This window comes from Hydra vulgaris, chromosome 04, assembly GCF_038396675.1.
Source record: "Hydra vulgaris chromosome 04, alternate assembly HydraT2T_AEP".
NCBI lineage: Eukaryota > Metazoa > Cnidaria > Hydrozoa > Anthoathecata > Hydridae > Hydra > Hydra vulgaris.
In genome coordinates, this window is record NC_088923.1 from 30,200,518 (window position 1) to 30,221,439 (window position 20,922).

Genomic DNA, 20,922 nt, shown 5'->3' on the forward strand with positions numbered 1-20,922 from the left:
ACAACAATCATAAAAGAAACGTAACAGTAAGTAACAATTCATCTTTCACTTTTTTATTATCTAGTTATAACGGTGTTCCGTTATGACCAGAAATAAAAAAGAGCATTTTTCACATAACATCACAAAAGAGCAACATCACGTCTCCTCAGAGCCGTGGCTGGGCTCCCCCACACTCCCTAAGTAGGGGGTGGAGGTGGGGGTTCCAGCGAATTTAGGGGTCCTTTTGTAAATTTAAGGAGCTTTTTTTTTTTAATACCTAATGGAATAAATTTTTAAGGTTTTGGGACCCTTATGACAGATTGTTTTGGTAGGGGGGGGGGGGTAGATTCAGATAGAGGCAAATTCCATCAAAGTAAAATATAATTGAGCATTCCTCTTAATATCAGACTAAACCCCCTCATTTTAAGTATTGATGTTATAATTGTTTTCTCTGGAATGGTTAAAAAAATCAAATCACTCTTTCTCTAAAATTTAAAGGTCTCAAAAAACTCTTTCTCTAAAATTTAAAGGTTAAATAAAAATACAAAACTTTCCTATACTCAACTTTAGTAGGTAAATATTAAATAAAAGTAGAAAGATAAATATTAAATAAAAGTAGAAAGATAAATATTAACAACAGAAAAAAAATAAAAATAAAAAGCAATAAACAACTTTATCATCAACAGTTTAAAAAATTACATAGTTAAATGAAAAAAAATGATAATAAACACAAAAAAGTATAAACATTATGATTATCTTAAAAAATTAAAGATCAGTTTTCAAAACAGATCTACAATCTTTCGTATGCTCATGACAGAGAAACTTATTTAAGTCTTTATTTTTGCGATATTTATTGTAAATGCCTTCCTCTCCTATCGCTTCAATAAATTCGTAACATTTCATTGATAACCTAGATCAAACATTTTATTTTTTAGAAAACTATTTAATATATAAAAATTTTTTTAGATTTCTATTAAATTAAATAAATACAAGAAAACTGCATATATATATATATATATATATATATATATATATATATATATATATATATATATATATATATATATATATAAATACACATGAAATTTTAAATAATGTAAATGCATGAATTCTTAAGTAATGTAAATCACAAACAGCTTCTCTTATTTTTCTATCAAAGCCAAATATCAAAAATTGTAATTAATATAATTTGAATGCACAGTAATGAAATTACCAATCATCAATCAAATATTTTAGGGCTTGAATAACTATAGAAATTGAACTTTTATTCGTTTATAACTTTATATTCGTTGCAGAAAATACTTAAAAAAAATTAAAAGAAAAGTCGCTTTGCTTGATGAGATAAACAATATAAAAGTTCACGCAGATGAATTTTTTATTGTTATTTTTAATATCAATGATCAAATTACTGACTGGTTCTTATTGAATTTAAGAAAAAGATTCACTTATAACTCATAACTACTTTCCTGTTAAATGTAAAACTTATAATATTATACTTTTTTTTCCAATTAGTGTTAGTATATTTTAGCGATAAATTTAATATATTTGCGAGTTTAAATTTAATATATTTGCAAGTTTAAATTTAATATATTTAAATAAATTTAATATATTTGTTTTTGTAAAGAAAATTTCTAGTTACAGCTGCAACTACAAATCATGATTCTTATCGCTTATAAATATTGATGTTCTTTAAAATTTCAAATTAACAGTCCGCTGTATAAAATTTCAAAGTATTTTCAATATAACTTTAAATATATTTACTAATTGTCAATAAAAAAATTAATCCTTTATAAAGGTAAAAAGCATTTATATATTTAAAACATAAATTTAGATATGATGATAACTATAATAATGTATAATATATATAAATAATAAAAAGTTATTAGTAAACATACCTTCCTGGCCACTTTCCTCCACCTTGCATCATGCCAGGTATTTGATCTGCTTCAAGACCTTTTCCAGATATTCTATTTACTCCATTTACTGTTTTTAAGCCATAGCTAAAATCAAATTTAAATATTTGATTAAGCATATTTTTATTGATCAAAAAAACTTTTGTAAAATTTCTAGGTGATGTATCAATTACCATCGTTAATAACTTTATTGACTAATCTACCATCAGAGGTTCTCTCTTACCATTTAAAATGGGAACTTTATACCAGGTTTTCTTTCTCATAGGTAAATTCCCTTCACTATGGTTAAGTAACCTTATCTGCCCCACACAGTAAAGTAACCTTATCTGCCCCACACAGTAAAGTAACCTCATCTGCTACTCACAGTAAAATACCAATCAATCATTCAGTAAAATAGCAATAATTAAATTTGTTAACAAAATTTTATTTTATACTTAAATATCTTATTTTTCTTATTTTATACTCAAATTCATGTCCCAAGAAAATTACTATATATACTACTTTCTTGTTTATCTCCATGATCTATACTGCTACCTTCATAATAATTAGACTAACAAGATTGCTGCATAGAAAAACCTAACAACAAACCTAACAAATAGCAAATAGCTAACAAGAGTAAACAACAAACAAAAAAAGAGAAAGAAAAAAAACAACGAACAAGAAACTAACAAGAGAAAACAATAAACAAGAAACTAACAAGCGAAAACAATAAAAAAGAAACATAGATCATCCAGACTATGTTTTAAAAATCTGGAAAATTGTTTGGGTAAAATATCCGGAAATTTCCATTTAATTTTGCTTTTAGCTGAGTTGTCTCTAATTTTTTTTCAAACTTTTCTTAGTGAGTGATGAGTGAAAAAGCTTAAAAAAGAAATAAATTACTTAAAGAAATAAATATAAAACTTGTAAATGTATAAACTTGTATGTATGGAAAAAGTTTTGAATATCCAGAAAAACTAAAAGTTGAGAAAAATATCCAGAATTCCGGAAATATCCAGAAAAAAATAATTCCTGAAGAAAAGAAAGAGAAAACAAACAAGAAACTAACAAGAGCTGCACAGAGAAATAAATCGAGCCTGTACTATAGGACATGGTTGTGATTGAACTCTCCCTTAAGAAGCAAGCACTCAACAACTCACAGCTGTTTTATTGTAGAAATATAGTTTCTTATTATTTTATGAAAAGTTCACTTAAGGGGTGTCACTAAAACTTTTGAAATATTATACAACAGAATACAAATAAATTTGTTATCTTATGACATTATCAAATAAACATGAGTTATCAACTAAACAATTACAAACTCCGTTTTTTGAATAAACTCGTTAAATGATAAACTTATATGAATATCAACAAACTAATTCTAATTTTTAGTAACAAATATAAAATTTTTTGTATATTTTTTTAGCAATAAATATACAAAAAATATATTTTTAATATTTCTATTATATAAACATTGTTAGACCAATTTTAAAACAAAAAACACAACAAACTTTTGATAAAAAAATTAGTTGGTTCATTTATTGTAAATTCTTTTAGTTGAAATATCAATGCACACTAAGCTAAATTCTTCTAAGAAAGGAAAGTTTTGACTTCACAATTTGTAATGTTTATGTGTATAAGTAAATTCTTATTGCTAAGACTATTTAAATCTAAAGCAAATTCTAATAAAACATACATATGACTTGAAAAAAAGGTTACATATAATAAAGGAGCTATTATATAGATATACTTTAAGAAAACAATTTTACATAATCAAAGAGTATCAGATAGAGAATCTCTCATTAAATTGTAAACAATTTGTTTTTTATCTAAAAAATTTTTTCATAACTCTTATTTAGAATCTGATGTCTTTTCTACAAAAGAAAGTTTTGCCAAACTCAGAACACATAACACAACTCAGCTTAACAGCTTAAAGCTTTAGCTTTGCTGTACAATTCAAAACAAAAGATAGCTTCTATCTTTTGTTTTGAATTGTACAGCAAAGCTGAAGCTTTAAGATTTTCAAGCTTCTTTCATCTGAATCTCACACCTCTAATCTGAGATAAAGATGAATTAGACTAGCAACTTAGTCTTGCATTCCTTTAATTTATTTAGTGTTAACGCTATTCCTAATATATGTGCAAAAGAGGAGGCACTACATTATGTAAAGTTGTCATGGAAATTCAATAACAGAATGATATTGACCTAGAGCTGTTACAATTATAAGCACCTTACAGAGGTTGTATTGTTCTCATTGACATGTTACAATTAGTAGGCATCTGAAGCACAGAAATTTCTTAGAAAGTTTAAATCAACATTGAAAAGCTGAACCATGGTGTCCCATATTGCAATGAAATAAAATGCTTTTAATTTAGAAGCCATCTTAACGGATTTGCTATTTATGTTTGCATCGATAAAATAAACAATATATATATATATTCACACATACTACACTACTTCCAAAAAACTAATTAAATACGATGTACTCTACGGATGACATAAAAATTTAACCGAGTTAATTATATATTTTTCACACTCGATAACAAAAATTGTGCAAGACGTTTGCATTGGGCAGTTGAAGATTGGGCAAAAGTGATTTGGAATGATGAGTCAAATTTTCAGTTTATGAACAGCAAAGGAAGAATATATGTTAAAAGATTTGCAACTGAGAAATATTGCGAGCGCTATTTACAAGCAAGACAACAAAGTGATGAAGGCTCACTAGTTATATAGGGAAATTTTTCCCACAAAGGCCTTGGTTTTTGTGAGCTGTATAATGGTTGTATCAACCAATAATACTATAATGGTCGTATCAACAAAAACACACTTGAAACATGGTTGACTCCATCAACAAGGCAATTGTATGGCAAAAGCAAGCATCAAGACGGGGCTCCAGCACACACAGTACATAATATAACAAACTGGTTTACCACAAAGAAGATCAATTTGTTGCCTTGTTGTCCTAGATCACTAGATATCAACCCAAAAGAAAATATTTGGTCATGGATCGACACTCAATTGGTAAACCATCAAATTCAATCAACTGAGCTTTTGAAGCAACTTCTGAACAAGTACTAGTTAAAAGTGACACATGAGATGTGCATGAAATCGGTTGAATCTTGATTAAACTTTAGTGCATAGCTTTATCTTCATAGACCAAATCACATATTTTAGATGGTATAATTTCTTGATGTTCAATTTTTGTTGTCATTTTGTGACACTTTATTGTGTGACACCCTATTGTGTATTTTTCTGGTTATTAAAGAAGTTATCATTTATATGCATTAAAGAAGTTATCATCAATTTGCATTAACAAAGAATCAATATGCATTAACAAAGAAGTTATCATCAATATGCATTAACAAAGATGTTATCATCAATATGCATTAACAAAGATGTTATCATCAATATGCATTAACAAAGAAGTTATCATCAATATGCATTAACAAAGATGTTATCATCAATATGCATTAACAAAGATGTTATCATCAATATGCATTAACAAAGAAGTTATCATCAATATGCATTAACAAAGATGTTATCATCAATATGCATTAACAAAGAAGTTATCATCAATATGCATTAACAAAGATGTTATCATCAATATGCATTAACAAAGAAGTTATCATCAATATGCATTAACAAAGAAGTTATCATCAATATGCATTAAAGAAGTTATCATCAATATGCATTAACAAATAAGTTATCATCAATATGCATTAAAGAAGTTATCATCAATATGCATTAACAAAGAAGTTATCATCAATATGCATTAAAGAAGTTATCATCAATATGCATTAAAGAAGTTATCATCAATATGCAAAGAAGTTATCATCAATATGCATTAAAGAAGTTATCATCAATATGCATTAAAGAAGTTATCATCAATATGCAAAGAAGTTATCATCAATATGCATTAAAGAAGTTATCATCAATATGCAAAGAAGTTATCATCAATATGCAAAGAAGTTATCATCAATATGCATTAAAGAAGTTATCATCAATATGCAAAGAAGTTATCATCAATATGCAAAGAAGTTATCATCAATATGCAAAGAAGTTATCATCAATATGCAAAGAAGTTATCATCAATATGCAAAGAAGTTATCATCAATATGCAAAGAAGTTATCATCAATATGCAAAGAAGTTGTCATCAATATGCAAAGAAGTTATCATCAATATGCAAAGAAGTTATCATCAATATGCAAAGAAGTTATCATCAATATGCAAAGAAGTTATCATCAATATGCAAAGAAGTTATCATCAATACGCATTAAAGAAGTTATCATCAATATGCATTAAAGAAGTTATCATCAATATGCATTAGTTTAACTATTTGTAGCAGAAGTTAGACAGTGCTGCTGTCATAATTAGCATACTTAAAAAATAAAAAAAAGATACAAGATATAAATACATTACTTAGTAAACAATTTTTTCAACAAAGTATTTTTAATAACCCTAAATTTAAGCTATTAAATTTTATAATTTACAATTTTAATTTTCCCTAAAAATTACCTATTTATAAACATACTTGATTAAAGTCCATAATACAATTTTTAAATTCAATTATAGTTTTTTAAATGCCATAATATTTATTATATAATGGCAGAATCAAACCATGGTGATGATAACGATATCACCAATCAAACCATGGTGATGATAACGACATCACTAATCTAAATGATGTACTAATAAAGTTTTATGACATAAATTCTGTCATGATCCTAAAATCCTGATGTTATGACGTTTGCATAAATATCTGAATAAACTTAATACCTGAATAGATAGAAATTAATATAAAAAAGTGTTAAATTAATTTTTATAAATACATAGTTATTAGCATCACAACCCTCGGAATTAGGGTCAGCATTTGGCAATGCCAACCTAACTGCTGACCTAAATGTGTTTGAGGTCAGCAAAAATCGCCGACCTTGTTTCTATGTTTTATGGTAATACCTTTGTGTCAAATTTTTTTTCTAACCTGATGCCACCATCTAACAGTGGGTTTAAGGTTGGCAATAAATTGTAAACCTTGTTTTTTCTAATTCCGAGGTCTAGCATTATTATTACTAGAATCTACCAAATAATTTTATTAATTGGTTATTGAATGTTTCACCTTATGTGTCTGATTTTATGTCTGATGCATGAAGTGTCTTTATGCACAAACAAAACTACTCATTGTAGAATGACACCCATCTCATCTGTAAAACAGTTAATGATTATGGTATAAAACAATGGTAGTTTTTTGTTCCTGTAACTGTTGAACAAGTAGCATTATATTAACAATCTACATCGTATCTTTCCTGAAGAAATTTAATGGCTGAAGTAAGGTATTGACTTTTTTAAATGTCAGGCCTCAAATTAACAAAAAAATTTGGCTTAATAAATTGAATTATATTTCCTTAAGTTTAAGAATATGCTTAAATTATTTTTGTAGAAAAAAATTTCTTTGAACAGAAGCAAAATAATTTATTAATTTTAACTTTTTATAATTTAATTCTTATTTTAACTTTTCCAATCACTGGTGTTAGTTTTCAATCAATGTTAGTTTTGTTTGCAAGAGAATGTTTCTACTTATAAAACTATTTTCAAGAAACAAAATAAAACTATTCCAAACATTTACGATTTAAATAAAACTTTCTTCCTTGCACTATGTTCTAAATCTGATATTGTTACTGTAGCTAGATATAAGTTTAGCTTTCAGCAATGATTCTTGGTATGATGAGTATTAGAGACTGGGTATTTCGGACACTGCTGAATTAAATTTATAGTAATTGAACGTTTAAATTCTTTTAAATTTTTCCAATTTTTTTTTCAATTTCAAATTTTAATCACAAAATTATTTGAATAAGAGAATTTTAGAAGACTAAAATTCTTTTGTTCAAGATTTTTTTAAAAATAAAATTCCTAAAAACAACTTGCGTATAGATTATAGAATATGTTCTATTGTGATATTGCTTTAAATAAAATATAAAAAAGTGGTATCGCATTTTTTATATTCTATTCAAGATTTCTTGTTAAAATAACTTTTAGTTAGAAGCTTATATTATGTGTAAACAACATATAAGATATAAATAGAAACGTTTATAAGGTTAGTCTTTGAGTATATTAAGTAAATTTATTAGTTGAGTCACTGTAAGTTACTGTAGTAACTTAACTGGTTGCCTTGACTTAGTTTAAAATTAAATTTACTGTGAAATCAAACTAAATATAACTTTAAAATAATATTAGCTTCCACGCACAGATTTAAAGTAATTTAAATTTAAAAGTGCGTGATGTTGAATAAAATCTTCACGCAAGAGAGCAAAGATCATACTTCTATTCAAAAATAAATTTAGCATGACATACTTTATGACCTCTTGTAAAAAACTTGTACAAAAACATTACTTTTAAGAATGGCCAAAAAAACGCTAAATTAGAAAAGTAAAAAAAATTAACGAAATAAAAAAACAAATTGCAAAAATATGTTTTTAAAGAAAAAACTTATCATGAAGGTGTGAAAAGCAATAGCAATCGTGTTACACTTAATTTGTTTGTTTCTCACCGCCTGCACTCTTAACACTTAACAACTAGTTACACTTAATTTGAGCCCTGAATGTTTAGTTACTTCATCAAAAAAAAAAAAAGATTTTTGATTTTGAAGATTTTATCTATGCAGTAAAGTTAACTTCTAAATGTTAAAAATATAAATGTTAAAAATTGCTATTATGCAAACTTTTATATTGAAATGTTAAAGATTGCTGTCATCCAAACTTTTATATTGAAATGTTTAAGATTGCTGTCATCCAAACTTTTATATTGAAATGTTGAAGATTGCTGTCATCCAAGCTTTTATATTGAAATGTTGAAGATTGCTGTCATCCAAACTTTTATATTGAAATGTTGAAGATTGCTGTCATCCAAACTTTTATATTGAAATGTTGAAGATTGCTGTCATCCAAACTTTTATATTAAAATGTTGAAGATTGCTGTCATCCAAACTTTTATATTAAAATGTTTCAAGTTAAAAGTGCTATAAAAGCATTTTTTAAATTATAATGTATAAAATTTTATTTTAAAACAATTATAATGTATAAAATTTTATTTAAAAGTGTTGGAAAAATAGGCAAGATAAAAATTGAAAAAACTTTGTTTTCTAAGTTGCAAAAAAAGTGTGTGTACACTGATTATGCTTATGACAAAAGAGTAGGTTCCTATCAGTCAATATTCCTAGAATCATTTTGTAATTATTATTTTTAAATCATTAAAAAAAAATGTAAAAAATCTTACTTTTCCCACGTTTTTGCCTCACATACTTTTTCAAACGCATCAAGATAATCAGATTCCTTCAACTTTTTATTGCCAGCTTTTGCTTCTTCTTTTTTTAACATTTCAGTTAACTATAAGAACAATATTGATTATTAGATGTATGTAATACATACACAGATACATGCATACACACAGATACATACATACATACATACATGCATACATGCATACATGCATACATACATACATACAAACATCCACACCTTTAGTGAGACTGCTTTTGGCGTCCAGCAACCGGGACTTTCCTAAACTCGAGTTTTATTTTTATGTTTATATTTTTGTAAGGTAATGTTAAGGTAATTAGTATTTATGTATGTTTGCTTATCATATGACGGATTCAAAACAAAGAAATTCGCATGTCCTGGTATTGGTGATATTTCGAAGTAAGTCTTTTTTTTTTTTGCACTAATGTTGGGACATGACTTTAGGCTGCATTTATATTGCACTAATTTTTTTTTATCGTTTTAGTTTTTTTTTAATATATTGAACGATTTGTGGCCAATACAATAACAATAAACGAAATAAATACCAAACATAACTTTGATTTCAGGTCAAGAAGCTTCTGAAGGACTGCAAAACATATGTATAGTATTTTTATGATGATGAACTACTGTATTTAAGAAAATAAAACTTTTATACTTGGCAAACCCCATTGCCTTATTTTTTGGTTAAAAGACAACATATGAAATAGGGTGCAGTTTTGATGACATTACATTGTATTGTTACTTCTAATATCAACTCCACATTGACTTGAGTTTCAAGAAATTCAATCTTTGTTTAAAAATCAATTCAATAATATATTGCGCTGTTCTAAAAAGTTATATTTTTGGAACACAAACGATACGCTAAAAAGTAAAGAGAAATGAAGATGCGCAAGATTGTGAGCAATATAGAAATTACATAAAGACAAGTGCTTTAAAGCATAAGCAGAAGTAGAGAAGCTAAAACATGATTAAGCATTTTTCTATTATGAACTTACAAAAATATACAAACTATCAAGAATACAAAAACGACAAAATACTTAATAAAAAGTTCTGTTTATAAAATTTCACATTCTGACATCTTCTGCAAAGTCTGTATCAATATCTGCTTTTTTCTATGATATCTTTTTAACTCCACTACTTCTGTCTTTTTAACCTTATTTACTTCTATTCTTTTTCAAACTCTTGGTCTGTCGAGGTTATTATGCACTTTAGCTAGTTGAACTTATCTTTATGTGATAAGTTCAGCTCTTTAGTGAACTGAACTTATTGTCATGGTATGTGACCTCTATATGGCAATTAGCCTGTGGAGGATAAACCACAATATCAAAATATACAAAACATCTGTACTATAGTAAATGTAGTAAATGTCTTCAAATAACTTTTTGTGCAATTGTATTTATCAAAGTTTCATTTTTATCAAAAAGTTTAAGTGACTACGCGTAAAATATTTTTCTAGTTTTGTATAAAATTTTCACCTACATGAAATATTGTTTTGAAATTAAATAGACCAATATTATAACAATCGTATAGCAGGACTTGCTGACGCAAAGAGGTCCAATCCAAAAGAGATTCACTGGCAAAAGTGCAAAAAGCATTCTGTTTATTTTAGACGAATGGAAATTTTTTATTCAATGTTTAGATTCTTAAAAAATAAATATAGTAACCTGTAATCATTAAAACATTAAAATTTCATTGTAATAACTTATTTTATGATTTATAATTGACCATCTGTAAAGTTATGGTATTTTAAAAATCTTGCAAGGGGAGAGCATAAGTTAAGCATTAGCTTAAGCAGCTGTGGCACAGTCGTTGCAAGGGGAAAGCATAAGTTAAGCATAAGCTTAAGCAGCTGTGGCACAGTCGTTAGAGTTATGTCTCAGAAAGAAGAGAAAGAAAGAAAGAAGAGAAAGAAAGAAGAGAAAGAAAGAAGAGAAAGAAAGAAGAGAAAGAAAGAAGAGAAAGAAAGAAGAGAAAGAAAGAAGAGAAAGAAAGAAGAGAAAGAAAGAAGAGAAAGAAAGAAGAGAAAGAAGAGGATTGTGATTCAATATCGGCTTTAGTACAATAAGCGAATGACGAAAAAATCACATGGATAAAATCAGCGAATAACAAAAGTATCAAATGGATAAATAACATAAAATTAATTCAAAATAAAATTTCTAAACATATTGGCAAACTTTTTAAGGTAAAACCTTACCAAAGTTAAACTTCCTTAAAATATATCTACTTATCTTTTCACCAATGTTATCTCAATTATGCTAACATTACTTAGTGCAGCACCAATAAAAAAAACTAATCAAACAAATCAACAAACAAAGAGAAAACATTCAATGCAGATCGTCTCTCTCATTCACAACCACTATTTATTAATCTAAAAATATTGAGTGTTTACCAAATAAATATAAATCATTATTTAATTTTTATGTACAGAATTAATAACGATATGATGCTAAATGTTTTTAAAACGCTATTTAATAAAATAAAGAACAAATATCTATGTTAAGTTATATATAATATATAAGTTAAATTTTAGGTAACTATATTTACCTAAAATTTAACTTAAAGCCACTAACTTTTCTATTACACCTCACAGAGGCCACCATAAAAAAAAGGAGTCTCAACCGATATTAAGTTTACAATGGATTAGAAAGTTTGATTTTCCTCAGTTACGATGCATTAAAAAACTATACATTTGAAAGGTTTAAAGAAAACAAAAACTAGAAAAATGATAAAGTTAATAAGTCTCAGTAACGGTGCTTAAAAAAACAAACATGTAATACCTGACAAATACATAAACCTGACATAAACATTTTAAATTCAATTGAAATTAAATATTGAACTTTTAATACATGATTAGAATAATTTATTTTTATATAATTTTTTGAAAATAAACAAGTCTCAACATATAAAGTTTACAATGGCTTAGAAAGTTTGAGTTTTCTCCTAGTCTCAGTTACGGTGCATTAAAAAACTTTACGTTTATGAGATTAAAACAAACTAAAATCTAGAAAATAGATCAAAATATAAAATATAAAAGAGATCAAGTTAAAAATCAAGTTTGTAATCAAAGATTACAAAACAAAACAAAATCTAAAAAAAGGATAAAAATATAAAAAGTTAATAATCAAGGAGGAGGGGAGGGAGTATGGGAGCTAAATTTTTTTTTTTTTTAACTAATTATTCCTTATCAATTTTTTTGAAAGTTCAAAAACTATTTAATTTTTGCTATTTTTTGGTTGTTGGCATTTTTTGTTTTTTTTGTACTTATATTTCTAACATTCTAAAGGTTTTAAAAACTTTAAGAAATTAAAAAAATTTCTTTACAGCGAGTTCTTTGCATGTAAAGTTATGCAACTTTATGCTAAATCTCATGCAATTTAAAATTTGATTAAATAAATTTTGATTGAATAAAAGTTTGCGTTTAAACAAAAATAAATTTTATATAGTGTAAAAAGTTCCTTTTACTTAGCTTTTCTACATAATACTTGGCTATTAATTTTGTAAATGTAATTACGATACGAACTAAAACGAAAAATATTGCAGCAAGAAGCAACAAACAAATCAAAATTAATAAACTTCTTTAGAAACTCTCAGTAGTTGACTAATTTTATCATACGAAGTTGACCATGAGTAAAGACTTAGGGTTGTTATTGTAAATGTTTTTAATGAAGTCAATAAATTATCTTATGAAAAATAAAATTAAATAAGATTAGCTCAGTAGTGGTAGAAGCAATTCATAAATATGCATCAAAGAACTTAAATGTTTGTATTATTCTTGCAAATACAGTATTAAAAATTGGCTTCATTTCCTCAACAGAAATAAAGTATTACGGGTTTGGAAAATCCAGAAATTCATTCTGAGCTTGTTTTGAATTTTATGGTCCTTTTACTTGCGAATCAGATTTCAATGAATATATTGAAAAAGAGAAAGTTTTGTTAAATGCCGTAACTAATTAAAGAATAAGATTATTTATTTTAGGGATCCAATAGATAATTCTATTTAATCAAAGATTCGCTTTATATAAAACCATAATTGTTGATTAAAATACAAAAAAACGACATATGTCTACATAAAAATAAGCTAAAAACTTAAAGTTTCTATATGAAAAATTTTCACAACAATCCAAAATCACCTACAATTACTTTTTTTTTTAGTTGTTAAGGTGTTCCAATAAGAACTAAGGGTTTATCACAGAGTACCGCAGAAGAGCAATTTAACCAGAAAGTTCATGCCTCTTTCCTTACTAATGCTGCTTTTCTGGCGAGAGCCGACATCGAACTTCAGACCTCTTGATTCTGAGCAAGAAATCCAACCACTGCCCCATGGCTGATGTAAAGTTATTTCACGTTTTCACTAGTAATCATTACAAACTGTTCTTTATATGGAATTATTACGTGTATAATGCCTATTTTTTTATTTATTTTTTATTTTTTTGTATCAACACACATAATGATTACATATATTATTGATAAAATAAAAAATTTGTATACTTTTCATAGATTTTATTTTAATAAAAATAATGATTTTTTTAAATTTAACAGTTGATTGTTTTGTCAAAATAATGACTTTTATTGAAATTGAAGTAGAAGGCTAAATTATTCATAATGAAAGAAAGTATAAGGTAGTTCGAAATAAGCATAAATTTTTTTTTGATTTAATATAAAATAAATATTAAATTTTTAATACACTATTGTACTTTTTTTTATTTCTTGAAAATAAAAGAGTCATGTGAGCATGCCTGTCCACAAATTATAAAATTATGTAAATCTAGAAATTTCTAAAAAAAAAAAAAAAAAGTCTATAGAAACAAAAAATAGAGGGAGAGCAGAGCACTTTGGCTCCCCATTCCCCCGTTGTTGTCGACCATGCTCTAATGCACATTTTAAAGTTTGTTTGATTTCGGGTTGAATTGACTCTTTTACTTTTCCAGCATTTTTTTAATAATAATTTAAAACCATTTACCAGCAAATGGTTTTAAATTATTATTTTTGTATAAATATTCTTTCTTTTTGAGTAAGTCATATTTCAGAGTATGCAACGTTGAGTACCGATAAAGGTGCAATAAAGAACTAAGGAAATTAATTTTAATTAATTAGAAGTCATTAAATATCAGAATGTTATTGTTTAGAAAATGGGTGGAATATTTTTTAGATTATTTTTATATTAGGAAATAATTGGAACATTTCTTGGAACAGAAAGTGTGTATTTAATCTAAGTCTCAGTTTTAGCGCATCAAAAATTTTTTTTCAAGAGATTAAAACAAAACAAAATCTTGAATTGTTTTTTCGTTTTTAAAAAACTTTTCTTTAAGAGATTAAAACGAAACAAAATCTAGAATTAGAAAATGATTAAGCTAACAAGTCTTAGTAACGGTGCTTAAAAAAAAGTGACAAGCAAACATAAACATTTTATTTAAATGAAATATTAAATTTTTAATACAGTATTGAATTTTTTATTTTTATATATTTCTTGAAAATAAACAAGTTTCAACTGTTATTAAGTTTACAATAGGTTAGAATGTTTGATTTTTCATTGAGTCTCAGTAACAGTGCACTGAAAGTGATGAATAAATAAATAAAAACAAAAAAAGTTTGCTTTTGTCTGAAAATCTGAAAAATATTAACTCTAAAAAACATGACAGGGGGTTTGTACATTTTTATTACCATTTAACTAGTAATTTTAAAAATTAAAAAAAATGAAAGTAATAAATCATTTACTTTTACATTTATTTTTAGCACTCTATCACACATTTTAAAATATGTTCAATTTCGGGGTAAATTTGGGTGAAAACTCTTGAACCTTTCCTGGCACTTTTAAAAGTCATTTTTAGCGGTACATGGTTTCAAGTTTTTTTTCTGTATAAATATTTTGGAGTTAAATAGAGTGTGCTATGTGCAGTACCAACAAAGGTGCAATGAAGAATTAAGGTGAATAAATTTTTTTAAAGTAGGTATAAAAAAATGTTATCGTTTAAAAAATTGAATAATTATTTTTATATATTTCTTAAAAGTAGAGGAGTCCTGAATGTTATTAATTTTACAATTGCTTAGAAAGTATGATTTCCCAATGCTCTGAGTCTCAGTAATGGTGCATTAAAAAGTTATTTTTACAAGAAATTAAATTAAAATCTAGAAAAAGGATTAAATTTTTAAGTCTAAGTAACGGTGTTTAAAAAAGAATAAATATTCTGTAGTTTCGTAAAAGTTTAATTTCAGATTTAGTGCTGATCCTCATTGAATTGCCAGTAATAATAGATACGACTCTGAGGAGATGTTTATTACTTAATCACTACACAAATTATGTTTATACATTAGCATTAATGTTTTTCTTCAGAGTATGCCACATGCAGTACCGGTAAAGGTGCAATGAGGAATTTAAGTTAGTAAATTCAATTAACAATTAGTTATAAAAAGTTAAAAATGTTATCGTTTAAACAATTGAGTATTTATTTTTATATATTTCTTGAAAGTAAAAGAGTCTCAACTGTTATTAAGTTTACAATGTAATTTCTTCATACAGTATTCAATACTGTGTATTAATATTGTGTAATAAATAATACTGTAATGTAATAATTAATAAATAATACTGTAGTGTAATACCGTGTAATAAATACTTCAATACCGAGTATTGGAATACTTATTATTATATACTACTTATAAATTTTGATAATTATTAAATTTAAAATGGCTGAGTTTGGTCATTAATAAGTTTCACTGGCTTAGAATGCATGGTTTCCTCAGAGTCTCAGTTATGGTGTATCAAAAATTTATTTCTTTACAGATTAAGACAAAACAAATATTAGAAAAAACTTAATAAGTCTCAGTAATGGTGTTTATATACCTATTAAATTTAAATTTATTAAATTTAATTCATATTAAATATGTTTATTTGTCAGGTACTACATTCATCTTTTTTTAAACACCTGAGATCAAGGCTTAACATTGGTTTAGATTTTGTTTTGTTCTAATCTCTTTCAAAAATTTTGATGCACCGTAACTGAGGCTAAGAGCTCTGGCAAAATCATACTTTCTTAGCAATTGTAAACTTAAAACCAGTCAAGACTCCTTTAATTTTAAGCAATAATAAATTCTAATTTAATTAAAGTATTTTCATAATGTTTTGTTTACCCTATTGTTTTGTTTCCGATACCTAAAAATATTGTTAAACATTAAACCTTATCAAATACTATTAGGGTATCTACAACGATAATTTACATAGGTAACTATATACTAAAATTTACATATATTAATAATATACTATATATTATATTATAATTAAAAGTATCAACTGTATTAACTATTATAGTTAATACAGTATATAGTAATTAATAGATAAATTGTAATTTATATAAGTTCTATAATATAGTTAGCATTTTATACTCTATATTATTTTTAATTTCTACATAATCTAATAATAGATATTGATATTAAATGTTTGCAAAGTGGTTTAAACAATCTTAAACATGTTTTTTGTAATCAATTCCATTACAGCTTTTAATTAAAACACTGCTTTAATTTTTATTTATGTTTTTCATCCTTTCTTAATTCACATTACAAAATATTTTAAAGAGGTGTAAACATTTCTATAATGTATTGTACCATTGTACTTTGTGCAGCTATATTACTTGAAATCTAACAAAGTAACAAGTAATTTTATTTTTTATTTTTTAAAGATAAAAGTTCTTATTTGATTTTTGTTTGTTTTATATCTAGAAGAGGGTGAAAGAAGTGAAGATATCTATAAATAAAACAATGGCAACTTGAACGACATAGGTATTGGTAAGTATAATCATTTTTTTTAATGGAAAAAAACTATTTATATATCTAATGTTTTCTTTTTTTGTTTGCTTTTTTAATGACTTGTCCTAATAAAGAAAAAATAATAATTTAATTTAGACGTGGCGGTGATAATAAGAAATTAAATTATATAAAAGCGTCGTGTATATTGGTAGGAGAATTCAGTATTTTCAGAGAATTCAGCAATGCTTGAATTTTAGATGAGCACATATTTACAAGTATGAAACATGATGAACTTCATTTAATTATTCACAATGATAAGCTATTAATGACTTATGAAGCAGTAGAAGTAGGTAAAAAAGAAAGAGACTGTTACTATGATATAAGCTACACACTTCGAGTTTTAGCAAAGTTATTGTTGCAATACAGAAAAAATTTAATGCAGAAAATACATTTGTAAGAGATTTAGTGAAAAAAAAAAACTATGACAACATTCTTTCTTCTATGAAAGTTTGTGCAAATTATTGCGGACCAAGAAAAATTGGAAATTCTTCTGTAATCAGACTACAGCATTTTATTAAACAATGCAAGCTCTGTATATGGATTTAAAAAAAGGTAATGCACCAGAAAAAAAGCTAACACTGACAGATTGTAATATGGTAGATAAAAGGCAGATAATAATGCCTAACTGACATAGATGCTTAGAGGATCCTATAGAAAAAAAGCTTGCAGAACGATTCGAACTATGTTACATTTAAGGCAAAAAAGAAGGTAAGGTATGGAATTTTATTTTTTATTCACTTTGACATTAAAAGTTTAATGACATCAAACATTTGATATTAAAATTTTAATGTTTTTTTATGTTGTATATGTAATTAAATTAGGTTCTTCTGTGAAAGCAATAGTTCCGATTATTTTTTATAACTAGAACTAGAAAGTATTTGCCAACCATTCTGCAGTTGTTCGACATAAATAATTCTGAACTTTTGTGGCTTGCAAATCACATGGGGGATACTAATGATGTCCATCAAAATTAGTATCAATGTGAGGATTCTACTATAGAATACAAAAGTAGCAAAAGTTTTTCATGCAATGGACAATTGCGATGCAAGGTGCATTTAAAATAAAAAAAATTGATACACTATTACTAAATGGTTTGGAAGGAAATAGTTTTTTTTTATTTTACTATAGAATTTTTTTACTCTTTATTTTACGTTTTTTTCTGCATATAAATGTTGGTTACCTGGAATCAAAATTTTCTTATATAAGGTTATATGAGGAGCTTATATGAGTAGCTTATATGAGGAGTCCATTTGCAAAACATGCTAAGTCCAAGTAAATTCATTTTGAGAAAACAACAAAAAACTAAACTAACCTCATTTGTGCATCAACAGAAGCTGATATTTTCTTTGTCCAGTTTTAGGACCAAAATTTTTTCTATTGGTCTAATATTTAAATTTTCAGGTTTCAGTATGTAGAGTGTGGAACTGGAATTAACTTAAAATTTTTATTTTTGTGACTTAAAGCATTTTGCAGATGAACACTTCATATATTATGTCCTAAATATATCGTTTTGTAAAATAGTTTTTTTGTATGGTACGAAACCTAGTCGTAAATCTGTTTCTAACTACTTAGCATCATTTTTATACAAATATGATATGATGAATAATAAAGCTTCCAAGACTAACAGGTGAGAAAAAATGGGTGTAAAACAGCACCCATGAATAACTGAGTTTTAAAGTTTTGATTTTAAAAACATATTTTAATGTTGATTAAATATTCAAACTGTTATTTTATGCATTGGTTAAAAAACAGGTAATGCCCTTTATTCAAATTTATAAATGTTGGCAGTTGTTGCCATTTATTCATTATTTGTTATAATGCACGAGAACATTCTAGTGTTAGCACTTCTTTGGATGAAGATGTCGTAAATAATGTAAATAGCGATGCTATTGAAAATAAGTTTGTTAATGTTAAACGTAAAAAAAAGACAAAATAAAAGACAAAATGTCCACAAAGAGGTTATTTTCTGAAATTATATTTATTTTGCTTTTTTTCTTTAAAAAAATTCTTTTTATAAACTTAAATAAAGCTCTAATAATATGGTATTTAAATTTTGTTGTTTTTATAGTTTAGTATTCTTATTTAGTCAAATAAAACTTGAAAAGAAAATGCATCACTTTCTAAAGCATTTTCGATATATATCAAGAAAAAAATTTCTGTTTCTTGATGTAAAAAAATTATCGAATGTATACCTTGTCTTCATATAAGAAGGCATAAAATCATTAAAAACAAATTGAACAATATTATTAGAGAGAATTAATTTATGCATGCTAATATATTTATATAAGTATGTATGTTTGTGGAAAACTGGATGTGAAATGGCACCTACAAATAATGGTGTGTTTTGAAGTAGTTATTTTGAAAGCAAATTTATTAATGTTGATTGAATATTATATTATTATTTTGTGCATTGATTTAAGTGTATATAAAAAGATCAGAGTGTTTTATTTTCGAATTGAATATATATCAAATTGATTAAAAATGTTTATTTACTTTGTTTTTATGCATATTCTAGATTTCTCTAATAATTCACCAAAAAGGAAGTTTTGTGGGTAAAAAAACTAACTAAAATTTAATTAATCTTAAAAAAAGAACAATTCAATAACTTCGCTATAATGATTTTAATCTAACAACCTTTCAAAAAAGAAACTAAAATAATCACAAAACGCTCCCTTACGAAAAAAAAGGCTATTGGCATAACAATTTTCATAATTTCATGTGATTGCCATAACTATAGAAAAAGTCATGGTTAAAGAACACAAGAAAATGCGCAAGTATGTAAATCGTGTAAGCTAATAACTTTTTAGCCGAACAGAAGTAGACCACTATCTATTTTTACAACACAGTATCTTAAGCAAATTGATGTATATAGCATAACAGGGTTATTCCATAATTAAAACCACTTTATTTTAAAATATATAAACTTAAAAAAATTGCCCAAGTATGACACTAGAAAGAAAGACCCGAATTAAAATTACTAATGAAACGATTAAAAATGTTAAAAGATATTTGAAAAATCTAATAAAAAAATTCAAGAATTTACCAACTTATCCTACAGCTGTGTACGTAAATTAATTAAAAAAATTAATGATGGCTTAATAGATAAAGAAATATTAGGTGCCAAAAGAGGGCCGAAATTTAAGGATAACAGTATAATAAAAAATGAAATAGCCACATATTTAAATAATGACAGTAGTTATGTTCAGCAAGAAATTGTAAAAAATTTAAATAATATTGGAATCAATCGCTCACAAAGTTATGTAAGTAAAATTAAAAAAAAAAAGGTATATACTAGAAAGAGGCTAACTAAAGTACCAATTGAAAGAAATTCTCCAAGAATTTTAGACGCCAGGCAATTATTTGCAAGAGAATTAGCAAACTATAATTATGACCAATTAGTATTTTTAGATGAAACAGGTTTTAACCTGCATACCACTACTAATTATGGATATTCATTGGTAAATCAAAAAGCATATGTTACTGTCCCAGCCAGCAAAGGTGTAAAGGTGTAGCTTGATGATGGTTATTAATAATAATGGAATAGTTTCTTATGAGTTAAGTGATGGTGCTTATAATTCAGAAAGATTTGAAAATTTTATTACACAAAATCTTATTCCATATTTCAGAAGCAATCCAAATCACATTCTTATCATGGATAATCGTAAATTTCATCACAGCACACAAAATCGAGTTTTTTGTGCCAAAATTATTTTCGTAGTTTTTTTATTAGAATAGCTATATTTACATATAAAATGCATAAATAAAGTAATAAACATGTAATTATATAATATAGAAAAAAAAATATTAAAAAAATTAATTATTTTGGTGAAAAATACAAAATATTTTTAATGGACAAGACAACTTTTATCAGTGTAAACATTAAAAATATTACTTTTTGATGCATGTATTTGTCATAAAATGACTTTTTGAGATTTATATTTACAAAACTTATATATTATAA

The 20,922-nt window shown here is 25.9% G+C and overlaps 1 protein-coding gene across 2 annotated transcripts in view; it reads right to left on the reverse strand.

Annotated features, from left to right (window-relative positions):
- Window positions 1-633: 633 nt before the first annotated feature.
- Window positions 634-20,922, reverse strand: part of LOC100210976 (marginal zone B- and B1-cell-specific protein) — a 38,288-nt gene continuing 17,999 nt past the window's right edge. For both annotated transcript variants that reach the window (XM_065796031.1, XM_065796032.1), the window contains exons 3-5: window positions 9,142-9,251; window positions 1,875-1,979; window positions 634-889 (exon numbers count right to left, since the gene is read on the reverse strand). In XM_065796031.1, coding sequence (XP_065652103.1) covers window positions 745-889; window positions 1,875-1,979; window positions 9,142-9,251 — 360 coding nt within the window. In that variant the 3' untranslated portion in view covers window positions 634-744. The remainder of the gene's footprint in view (window positions 890-1,874; window positions 1,980-9,141; window positions 9,252-20,922) is intronic.